The 12663-nt window shown below is 41.7% G+C and overlaps 1 protein-coding gene across 1 annotated transcript in view; it reads left to right on the forward strand.

Annotated features, from left to right (window-relative positions):
- Window positions 1-11764, forward strand: part of LOC137615376 (uncharacterized) — a 157101-nt gene extending 145337 nt beyond the window's left edge. The window contains exons 20-25 of the mRNA XM_068345193.1: window positions 18-190; window positions 868-1106; window positions 1345-1516; window positions 1655-1791; window positions 8687-8828; window positions 10915-11764. Of these exons, the coding sequence (XP_068201294.1) occupies window positions 18-190; window positions 868-1106; window positions 1345-1516; window positions 1655-1791; window positions 8687-8828; window positions 10915-11292 (1241 nt within the window). The 3' untranslated portion in view covers window positions 11293-11764. The remainder of the gene's footprint in view (window positions 1-17; window positions 191-867; window positions 1107-1344; window positions 1517-1654; window positions 1792-8686; window positions 8829-10914) is intronic.
- The last annotated feature ends 899 nt before the right edge of the window (window positions 11765-12663 follow it).

Consider the following 12663-nt stretch of genomic DNA (forward strand, 5'->3'; position numbering starts at 1 on the left):
TTTACATTTTTTTACAGGGAACTTTACAACTGAACAAGAAATGTCGGAATATCTCTATATGAAATATTCAGAAGATATTTTAAATGAAGCACAGAAGTCTATGGGTGGCACATCTAGAGACTTTTCAACTTGTGATCCTCAACAGCACATTGAAGGAAAAACATTTATTCAGTTTACAGAGTTTTTGCAGGTACTGTATTATAATTATAATTAATAATGTATTAATTTTTATTCACTATAAAAGGGTCAGAGAAAAATTTTTTTGCTAGTAGTCACCTATATGTAAGATTGAATACTTGATTACTTCCCAACAAAAGCATATGGATCCACAAAAATTATCATGAATTCTCTACAAGTACTGTACTTAAAAATTAAGGAAAAACTATTCACCGTAATATGTCTACTCCAAGTGTCATTAACAACTACCCCTCTCCCACCTTCCCTGTTCCCTAAGAGTGCTTTAAGGTTATTTGTCCTTATCAAAAGCTATCAGCTCTGGAGACAATGAGAAGGCAAAGGTGAGAGACTTTCCTCTTTCTCAGCAAAGGTGAAGTTGCTAAGCTATGGTATTGTACTTAACCCCAGCAGATACTTTATGCTCTTTGAGTGCAATACAATACAAGCAACTCATTGAGATTAATCTGAGAAAAATATCCAAACCACCTTTTTTTCTGCTAAGAAATTAGCATATTTTTGCATATAGCATATTAGGTAATGACATTTTTGCATATAGCATATTAGGTAATGACATTTTTGCATATAGCATTTCTAAGGAGAAGGACCCTTGTTTTGGTTTTGCATGAAGTAACTTGTGCTTAAAATTACAATTAATTTGAAATACTATATACTAGAATAATACCTTTCCAGGGTTACATTGAAAATGAAGTGGATATGAATATTGCTGGAACTTGTAAACAAAATTGTGCATATTACCAAGACACCAAGCACATGGGCTGTTTCCAACCACAAACACAGCTTTGTGGAAGGCAACCTAGTTGCCAAGGATCTCTGAGGGACTGCCAGTTTCATGAACCAGATGCATGGGTATGTTTATCAGAAAGGGAGACTAGAAGATATGATTATATTAGATACGAAAGTGGATCACAATATGAGGCCTATGCGAGGAGAAGGTACATTCGCCACAAAATGAAAAGTGGAGAAAAACGCGTTTAAAGTTTTCAAAATGTAAAATATCATAGCAACCTTATGTTTGTGTTTATAACAAAATGTTTTATACAGAAATGAAGCTTGATGTGTGTACTTTTTTATCTAAATAGTTAATAAAACGCGTTTTTCTCCACTTTTCATTTTGTGGCGAATGTACCTTCTCCTTGCATAGGCCTCATATGGTTATGATGGAAAATGCAACGGAACAGTCCTGAAAGTTGATTCCTGGTACAGATGGCTCCTTTACCACTGCAGTTATTGTATTTGCATATGTGACAATGAAGGCCAACAAAATAGTGAGCGTTACATCAGCCTTGAAGAAGTTATGAGCAACACTAACGACAACATGGTTAGTAGTAGACATCCTTAGGAACCATGAAATATACTGTAGCTTAATCTCCTAAATCTCTAAGCCTTTGTCTCTAACATATCACAAAATTTAGAATTGCCCAACAAATGATTTGATAAATGTCACTTCCCTCCACAGGTAGTCACAGGAGTAAAGTTCATAAAGATGAATAAAGTGATCCACTTGGTAATTCAGCAAGGTAAAGCTTTACCGCAAGGAGAAATTGATGCTTCTACAGTTCAGTGGAAAGAAGCAGAACCAATCAATGTTAACAGGTAGAAGTAACTTTAAGCAGCTATGAAATTCTTCATGCTTCTGTATTTTCTTGACGCCTTATAATTTCGGTTTTAAAGAAGTACACATCACATGCTTCAGGCTTCGAGCTTGAATTTTTATTTTGTAATTTTCTTCCTAAAACTTTGGGAACAGCTCTACACAAGTTAATATATTCAAAAATGTACTAAAATGTTATTTTCATTAGTAAAATAAATTTTTGAATATACTTACCCGATGATCATATAGCTGTCAGCTCTGCTGCCCGACAGAAAAAACCTACGGGCGGAATACGCCAGCGATCGCTATACAGGTGGGGGTGTACATCAACAGCGCCATCTGTCGAGCAGGTACTCAAGTACTCGATGTCAACACAGAACCAATTTTCTCCTCGGTCCACTGGGTCTCTATTGGGGAGGAAGGGTGGGTCCTTTAATTTATGATCATCGGGTAAGTATATTCAAAAATTTATTTTACTAATGAAAATAACATTTTTCAATATTAAACTTACCCGATGATCATATAGCTGATTCACACCCAGGGGGGTGGGTAGAGACCAGCATATATGTTAACATTAAGAGCTAAGTATTCAGTATTTCATTTTAGCAGTTATTCAAAATAACAAACATAAAATTAATAAGTACCTGGTAAGGAAGTCGACTTGAACAATTACTCTGCCTTTTTAAGTACGTCTTCCTTACTGAGCCTCGCTATCCTCACAGGATGCTGAGCGACTCCTAGGAGCTGAAGTATGAAGGGCTGCAACCCATACTAAAGGACCTCATCAAAACCTCTAATCTAGGCGCTTCTCAAGAAAGAATTTGACCACCCGCCAAATCAACCAGGATGCGAAAGGCTTCTTAGCCTTCCGGACAACCCAAAGAACAACAATAAAAAGCATTTCAAGAGAAAGATTAAAAAGGTTATAGGATTATGGGAATGTAGTGGCTGAGCCCTCACCCACTACTGCACTCGCTGCTACGAATGGTCCCAGGGTGTAGCAGTTCTCGTAAAGAGACTGGACATCTTTAAGGTAAAATGATGCGAACACTGACTTGCTTCTCCAATAGGTTGCATCCATTACACTCTGCAGAGATCTGTTTTGTTTGAAGGCCACTGAAGTTGCGACAGCTCTAACTTCATGTGTCCTTACCTTCAGCAAAGCATGGTCCTCCTCATTCAGATGGGAATGAGCTTCTCGAATTAAAAGTCTGATATAATAAGAAACTGCATTCTTCGACATTGGTAAAGAAGGTTTCTTAATGGCGCACCATAAAGCTTCTGATTGTCCACGTAATGGCTTAGTCCGTTTCAAATAGTACTTAAGAGCTCTTACCGGGCATAGTACTCTTTCTTGTTCATTTCCAACCAAATTAGCAAGGCTTGGAATATCGAACGATTTGGGCCAAGGACGAGAAGGAAGTTCGTTTTTGGCTAAGAAACCAAGCTGTAAGGAACATGTAGCCGTTTCAGATGTAAATCCAATGTTCCTGCTGAAGGCGTGTATCTCACTGACTCTTTTAGCTGTTGCTCAGCAGACGAGGAAAAGAGTTTTCAACGTGAGATCTTTTAAAGAGGCTGATTGAAGTGGTTCGAACCTTGCTGACATAAGGAACCTTAGTACCACGTCTAAGTTCCAACCTGGTGTGGCCAACCGACGCTCCTTCGAGGTCTCAAAAGACTTAAGGAGGTCCTGTAGATCTTTGTTGTTGGAAAGATCTAAGCCTCTGTGACGGAAGACTGCTGCCAACATGCTTCTGTAACCCTTGATCGTGGGAGCTGAAAGGGATCTTTCCTTCCTTAGGTATAAAAGGAAGTCAGCTATCTGAGTTACAGAGGTACTGGTTGAGGATACTGATTTGGACTTGCACCAGCTTCGGAAGACTTCCCACTTCGACTGGTAGACTTTGAAAGTGGATGTCCTCCTAGCTCTAGCAATCGCTCTGGCTGCCTCCTTCGAAAAGCCTCTAGCTCTCGAGAGTCTTTCGATAGTCTGAAGGCAGTCAGACGAAGAGCGTGGAGGCTTGGGTGTACCTTCTTTACATGCGGCTGACGTAGAAGGTCCACTCTTAGAGGAAGTGTTCTGGGAACGTCTACTAGCCATTGCAGTACCTCGGTGAACCATTCTCTCGCGGGCCAGAGGGGAGCAACCAACGTCAACCTTGTCCCTTCGTGAGAGGCGAACTTTTGCAGTACTCTGTTGACAATCTTGAACGGGGGGAACGCATAAAGGTCTAGATGGGACCAATCCAGAAGAAAGGCATCTATGTGAACTGCTGCTGGGTCCGGAATCGGTGAACAATAAATTGGGAGCCTCTTGGTCATCGAGGTTGCGAACAGATCTATGGTGGGCTGGCCCCACAATGCCCATAGTCTGTTGCATACATTCTTGTGAAGGGTCCACTCTGTTGGGATGATTTGACCCTTCCAGCTGAGGCGGTCTGCCATGACATTCATGTCTCCTTGAATGAACCTCGTTACTAGGGATATGTTTCGATCTCTTGACCAGGTGAGGAGGTCCCTTGCGATCTCGTACAACATCATCGAATGAGTCCCTCCTTGCTTGGAGATGTACGCCAGGGCTGTGGTGTTGTCGGAGTTCACCTCCACCACCTTGCCTAGAAGGAGGGACTTGAAGCTTCTCAAGGCCAGATGAACTGCCAGTAGCTCCTTGCAGTTGATGTGCAACTCGCTTTGAACCGCATTCCACGTGCCCGAGCATTCCCGACCGTCCAACGTCGCACCCCAGCCCGTGTCCGATGCGTCCGAGAAGAGAAGGTGGTCGGGGGTCTGAACAGCCAGTGGCAGACCCTCCCTGAGGAGAATGTTGTTCTTCCACCAAGTCAGTGACGACTTCATCTTCTCGGAAATAGGAACCGAGACCGCTTCTAGCGTCTTGTCCTTTCTCCAGTGAGCAGCTAAGTGAAATTGAAGGGGGCGGAGGTGGAGTCTCCCTAACGCGATGAACTGGTCCAGTGATGAAAGCGTCCCTATCAGACTCATCCACTGTCTGACTGAACATCGGTCCTTCTTCAGCATGGACTGGATGCATTCTTGGGCTTGACTGATTCTGGGGGCCGACGGAAAAGCCCGAAAAGCTTGACTCTGAATCTCCATTCCTAGGTATACTATAGTTTGGGATGGGACGAGTTGGGACTTTTCTATATTGACCAGGAGACCCAATTCCTTGGTCAGATCTAGAGTCCACTGTAGATTCTCCAGACAGCGACGACTTGACGCAGCTCTTAAAAGCCAGTCGTCCAAATAGAGGGAGGCTCTGATGTTTGCTAAATGCAGGAATTTGGCAATATTCCTCATCAGTTTGGTAAAAACTAGAGGTGCCGTGCTTAGGCCAAAGCACAGGGCTTGGAACTGGTATACAACCTTCCCGAAAACGAACCTTAGCAAAGGTTGGGAATCTGGGTGGATGGGGACGTGAAAGTAAGCGTCCTTTAGGTCTAACGAGACCATCCAGTCTTCCTTCCTGACCGATGCTAGAACCGACTTTGTCGTCTCCATGGTGAACGTCTGCTTTGTGACAAAGACATTCAGAGAACTGACGTCTAGCACCGGTCTCCACCCTCCTGTCTTCTTCGGCACTAAGAAGAGGCGGTTGTAGAAGCCCGGGGATTGATGGTCCCGGACTATGACTACCGCTCCCTTTTGTAGTAAGAGAGACACCTCTTGCTGTAAAGCTAGTCTCTTGTCCTCCTCTCTGTACCTGGGAGAGAGGTCGATGGGAGTTGTTGCTAGAGGGGGCTTGCGTAAGAATGGAATCTTGTACCCCTCCCTGAGTAACTTCACAGACTGTGCGTCTGCGCCCCTGTTCTCCCAGGCCTGCCAGTAGTTCTTGAGCCTGGCTCCCACTGCTGTCTGAAGAAGGTGGCAGTCAGACTCTGCCTCTAGAGGACTTGGAACCCTTCTTCTTACTCCCACTTTGACTTCCGGCACGAGCACCTCCCCTGCTGGAGGCTCTGCCACGAAAGGGCGGAATGAACCTTGACGCTGGAGTGTCCATCCTAGGTCTAGGTACGGAGGGCAAAGGGGTGGCTTTGCGTGCGGATGACGCCACCAGGTCATGGGTGTCTTTCTGGATCAAGGAGGCAGCAATCTCCTTGATCAACTCTTCAGGGAAGAGACACTTCGAGAGTGGAGCAAACATAAGCTCCGACTTTTGACATGGGGTGACTCCAGCTGACAAGAAGGAGCAAAGGTGATCTCGCTTCTTGAGAACCCCAGACACGAAAGAAGCCGCAAGCTCACTAGAACCATCCCGTATGGCTTTGTCCATGCAGGACATGATGAGCATGGAAGTTTCCTTATCAGAAGGGGAGGTCTTCCTGCTCAACGCTCCCAAACACCAGTCCAAGAAGTTAAAGACTTCGAATGCGCGGAAAACTCCCTTCATAAGATGGTCCATATCCGAAGGAGTCCAGCAAATCTTGGAGCGTCTCATAGCCAGCCTACGGGGAGAGTCTACCAGACTTGAGAAGTCGCCCTGGGCAGAGGCAGGAACTCCCAAGCCGAGAACTTCTCCCGTGGCATACCAGACGCTAGATCTGGAAGCAAGCTTGACCGGGGGAAACATGAAGGATGTCTTCCCAAGTTGCTTCTTGGACTGCAACCACTCTCCCAGTACCCTTAAAGCTCTCTTGGATGAGCGAGCGAGTACGAGCTTCGTAAAGGCAGGTGCTGCTGACTGCATGCCTAAAGCGAACTCAGAGGGAGGCGAGCGTGGTGCTGCAGACACAAACTGATCCGGATATAAATCCTTGAACAGCGCAAGCACTTTCCTAAAGTCTAAGGAGGGAGGCGTAGTCTTGGGTTCTTCGATGTCCGAGTGTTGGTCGTCAAGATGTGCAGCTTCGTCATCATCAGAGATACCATCGTCTGAATGTTGAGGAGGAAGAGGCAACGGAGTGGGCTGGACGGCTGAGTCCGGCAGCACGGGTGCATGCGTGGCTGCACTGGACCCAACATCATGCCACTGTTGGTCAGTCTGAGAACTGGCAACAACCAAAGCTGAGTGGGTGCGCAAAGAGTCTACTCCCGACTGTGGAAGGATAGCGGAGACCACCGTGGGTTGCGGAGGCTGACGCACCGCGTCAAAACACGGCAGCCTAACTCCACCCTCCTGTTGTTGTGGTAGCTCACGCACGGCAACGGAGGGTTCCGTGCGTCTGTGAACGTCAGCATGCGTCTGGCAGGGTCGACTGCGCATGGGTGGAGGAGCTCTCACAGCTGGCGTGTGGGAGCAGGCAGCCTCAGCGTCTGCTGGGCGCACAACCGTGGCAGGTTGTGGGCTAACGGGTGCAGCGGTAACCTTCTCCGCACGAAACTCCTGCATAACAGCAGCTAACTGAGTCTGCATAGACTGCAGCAAAGACCACTTAGGGTCTACAAAAGCGGAAACAGACGGAGTTACTGTCCGTTGTGACTGAGGGTCTAAAACAGCGGGTGCGGCAACAGACGGAGTTACTGCCTGTTGCGGTACCACTTTGCCTCTCTTAGGAGGTGTGCAGTCGTCGGAGGACTGCAGCGAGTCCGAACTGACCCAGTGGCTACACCTGGGCCGTTGGACTAGCTCGGAAGGGACCTTACGTTTAAGAGGCCGTGAGACCTTGGTCCATCGTTTCTGTCGAGAAACCTCTTCCGCAGACGAGGAATGAATGGGCTCACTCGTCTTCTTGTGGGTGGGACGATCTATGTGAGATACGTCCGAAACCACGGAGGGTACGTCTGTCCGCTGATTAAAGCCTGTCGAACCCTTTGGTCGTACGACATTGCTTCTCCCCTGGGCTTGGGAGCTTGCAAGAGGTCCCGGACTGGGAGGACGACAGGCACGAACAGACGCACCCTCATGCGTAACACTGACACTTTTCACTGCACTGACACTCACTTCACTTCCCACTGCACTTTTACCTTTCAACTCTCTGACGTCAGCCATGAGTTGATTGCGGTCATTCGCCAATGACTCGACTCTCTCACCTAGAGCCTGGATGGCACGCATCATATCTGCCATTGAAGATTGATGAGAGCTAGCAGGGGGGTCGGGTGCAACCACTACAGGGGAAGGAATAGGTTGAGGGGCATGGGGAGAGGAAAAATCAATTGAGCGAGACGAACTCCTCCTGATCCTATCCTTCTCTAGTCTACGTGCATATTTCAGGAATTCTTGAAACCCGAATTCCGAAAGCCCAGCGCATTCCTCACATCGATCTTCCAATTGACAGGCTTTACCCCTACAATTGGAACAAACGGTGTGCGGATCGATAGAGGCCTTCGGAAGACGCCTTGAACAGTCCCTAGCGCTACATTTCCTGTACTTGGGGACTTGAGAAGGGTCAGACATCTTGAATTAGTCAAAAGGGGGGAATTCAAAATCTATCCAAGTCGTCAACAAATAATCCAAAATCCAAAAAAGAATGCAAGGAAGTATTGAAGATAACTTCTGCACAGCGATAGCTAATAACCAGAAATGATACTTCACCAAATAACGTGAAAATCAATCCAGAAAACAAGAGCGTATTCAGTAGGTCTTGCCGGTGGCACAACAGAGATAAAATTGGTTCTGTGTTGACATCGAGTACTTGAGTACCTGCTCGACAGATGGCGCTGTTGATGTACACCCCCACCTGTATAGCGATCGCTGGCGTATTCCGCCCGTAGGTTTTTTCTGTCGGGCAGCAGAGCTGACAGCTATATGATCATCGGGTAAGTTTAATATTGAAAAATTAGGGTTTTTAACATTACAAAGTCTTGGACTGAATTATCTATATAATTATAGTGTGTACAAATAATTTTTATAATTTTTCACTTTTAGTTATTCATAAGGAAGTTTAATAAGTTTTACTGTTTCTGTTATTATTCTATCTAAAATTAAGTATTCCTCAACAGTCCTCTATACAGGAAAGATATACACTACAAGAGACTTTCTTATGATGAACGAAGCTTTGATCTTGATCGTTTGGAAGGACCTGGTAACCATGTAGTCACTGGTGTCAAGTTCCAAGCACTTGGATCTCATATTACTTTGCAGGTAAGTTTTAGAAACCATCCAAATGTAAAATAATAGAAAATGTGAAAATATCATACCGAATCAACTTACATCACTAATAAATTTACAGTATGATGATACTTAATAAATTCTTAAGCAACAACAGACAAAGGAAAGTTTTTGAAGGGAAAGAGGATTAGCTATTTAATAACCTATTTAATCTTTGTCACCATAATAGCTGTCTGATATCTACCCTATATCCTCAAAAGAATAATTTCTGCAATAATCATAACTCCAAAGTTGACCTACCCACAGGCAAGAGACTAACGTTATAAGACAATACCAATTGCCTTATGAAATAAAGGCTTTATATGAATAGAGAGGAGAGGTCCCCTTTTTTGCTTCATTTGTTTGATGTCGGCTACCCTCCAAAATTGGGGGAAGTGCCTTGGTATATGTATGTATGACTTGTTATCAAATTTGGGTAGTGTTTGATTACCATCATTTAAAGTCTAACAGTAACCATAACTTATCACTCAACTAGCCTGAGCGCCTACATCTTCTATGATGACATAAGCCTATAAGTCTATCAATTAGTCATTGAAAGCTTGGTATTATTCTTGTTTAGCCAAATCTTTCTTTAATGATGTAATACAGAACCCGTGACCTTATGTGGTTAGTTTAACTATGGTATCCCCTTAAAATAATATGTATTTAAGTGGAATCATAAGTTTGTTTACTTATTAATAGCTTTAACTATCCTAACTTGAAAAATTAGTCCCTTAAGATAAAGAATACAGATCAATGCAAGGGCAGGAACATAGGATCTTCCAAAATCACCAGTCATAAATGTTTTTTAAAAGTTTCTTTCCAATATCCAGTAATAAGTTTTTTTAACTAATTAAGTAAACCATTCAACAGCAAATAAAACTTCTAACTGACATCTTATATACTAAAGCCAAACTCATCACTGGTAAAACATCACAGAGGACATCAAGTTAGATACAGCAACTAAAAAGAACTTACTGCAGAAACATGAAGTCTGTCGTGTAGTTTAACTTATATTTCCTGAGTAAATTCTATTTTTTACTTTGAATGAAATCGTGAAGAGTTAGTAGGCAAGGTGGGAGAAAAATCTTGATCATCAAAAAAAAAAAAATAAAATAAATAAAAAAAAAATAAAAAAAAAATACAGTACTGAACCAAAATCAACAATGATTTTCTAAAATAATAATGTACCCTGGCATTCCTATAATTAGTGATTTCTAATAACAAAATATAAGGATTTTTCAATTTAATTGTATGAACCAGCATCCCTACAAAGATAATACGACCACATGTTTTTCAATAGATTACAATGCTGAAATTTCATTTCATATTTCTTGTGGGAGATATGAAACTTTACATGCATTTCTCCCAGTTTCAGGATGACTGTAATATGTTCTCCTAGGTTACTCATGACAAAACATACAAAGTATATCCCAGGTAATTAATACCAACAAGCAAAATCTCAAGAAAAATTTGCACAACTATTATACAATGATAGGTGTGAAGAACTTAAAATAAAATGGTAAACTGAGTGAAAGTGTCCATGCACACAAAAGAGGAGACAAAGACAAAAATCCTATAAAAGAATTAGAACTCTGATTAACAAGGATACCAATGTCATAATAAATGGTTCCTCCTAGAATCAACAATTGTAGAACCACCAATTGATAGGCATCAAAATCAACCCACTATCACAGGGGGTAAACATATACTCTCAGACTGGTCTATCAAAAATCAGGGGTCTGATTCCCTGGTATATTTAGCAGTATTTATACCTCAGAAATGGTGCTTTAAGGAGCATTTCACGGAGCGACACAGGTTGAGCCCAGAAAAAAATTAATTTTTTGTAACAAACCAACGAAAATCTAGTCCCAAAATATTTTTTTAATCCAGAGCCATTCCCTTTTTATACAATTGATCAATCTTGGCATGCTGTAAACAACTAATTGCTGTAAATACAAAAAATTATTATTTAATACTTCAAACAAGTGTACTCTAGTTACTTTTAGGTGAATATAAGAAATAATTTGCAATCTTGAATCAAAATTCTCATGTATTTTAAATGTAATTTTTTTTCCAGGTACATGTAACACCAATCAACTATGAAAGTGGCACACTGGAGCCAGCAAAAGGTTACTGGATTCACAATGATATAATTCCCAATGCTAGAATAGAGATCAAATTGCAAGAACCAAGTGACCCTACCAAAGTTTCTTCCCCCAACAAAGAAACACCTAAGTCAAACTCTTTTGTACAATTTGGACCCACCTCCATTAAGTCTGATGTAGCTCAACTGACAGTGCCTTTCTTTGATGCCCAGGAAGTCTCCCCTTCTCCTCCAGCATGGCTTTCAGGGCTTGACCTTTACCACAAAGGCCAACCTGGTTCAGGAGGATTTATAGGAGTGAAGTTAATAAGCTTTGACTTGTCAGAACACATGTTAAGGGAAAGAAAATAGTTTTAAACACCATATCTCAAATGTTTTATGTTAAAGTGTGATTTACTAGAATACATTTACAGTACTACAGCACTTGGCTTTATGCTATTGGAAGGACGATTTGTAAGAAAAAAAAATTAAAAAGGCAGTGAAAGATATACCAGTAGTTTGAATAGATATAGAGGACACCAACTTGCATCATGATTAAGTTTCAATTTTCTTGCAATGAATTATAACAAGTTTATGATAATTTCCTTTCAATTACATACCATAAACTAAAAATATAAATCAAGTTGCTAATATCAGTTTTAAGTTTTTAGGACACCCATAGAAATGCCATGGCCTTTTAATCAATGATCTGGTTAACTATTTTCACCATGACCTTACTGAACTTTCTATATAGCAAAGGAACTACTATAAAATCTTAATCCTGTGGTACATTGAACTAGATAATTTTGTACTTAAAACTTTTAATAAAGTCTTCTCAGGTCAACCTGATGATTTTCAATATCCTGAAATAAAAAATGCTCAAGACAATTTTCTTGAGCCAATTCATTCCCCTTCTAATGAAGACCATAAAATGATGAATAAGGGCACGCAAGTATGGAAGTGCAGCTATCCTTACTAGAAAAGGAGGGTTGGTGTGGCCAGCAACAATTGTTCTCACTTACATCAACACCAGGACTTTTTGTTTTTAAAAACTAAATAGATTCAAGAAATGTTTATAGTATAAATTAATCTAATAAATTAAATAGTACAAGAGAATTTTCATAAAAAAAAAATTATTTCTATATTCACCTAATGTTCATATTGCTTCTTCAGCAGAATTTCTGTTTAATCAACCTTTACCAGTAAGATTTTCATTCATTTTTTTTATTTTCCATTCTATCGGTATATGGTAACTGATGCGCTAATCTTTTTGTCTCTTCAGTTTTTGAGTAGAAATCATCCCTCTCCTCTTGACACCATGAGGCAGCAGGGAGGATGATGGGCATGTATATGAATATCAGGTGAATATAAAAAAAAGAAATTCTATTATTAAAATTCTGTTTATTCCTATGAATCTTCTCTGATATTCATATTGCTGACTCCACATTCTACTGGAGGTGGGACATCAGTGGTGGAAAGGGAGAAGATATATTTCATTAAAGGCCATATACCATGGTTAAGATTCTCAATATGGTCTAGATTACTTTTAACAAACCATCTCAAAATACAGATTGAAATATAGGACTCTAGATTGTTCAATACACGTATTTAAAATGCTGGACTGTAGCTAGTCTAAATGTTATTTCTTGATTATATATTACTTTGATAACCAAGGGTTGTGGTGCCTTATTGGGAGCGCCCTGGTTGACGGTCGCTGGACTGGGGATTGAGTCACACTAAAAC

Source organism: Palaemon carinicauda, chromosome 21, assembly GCF_036898095.1.
Source record: "Palaemon carinicauda isolate YSFRI2023 chromosome 21, ASM3689809v2, whole genome shotgun sequence".
In the NCBI taxonomy this organism is placed as follows: domain Eukaryota; kingdom Metazoa; phylum Arthropoda; class Malacostraca; order Decapoda; family Palaemonidae; genus Palaemon; species Palaemon carinicauda.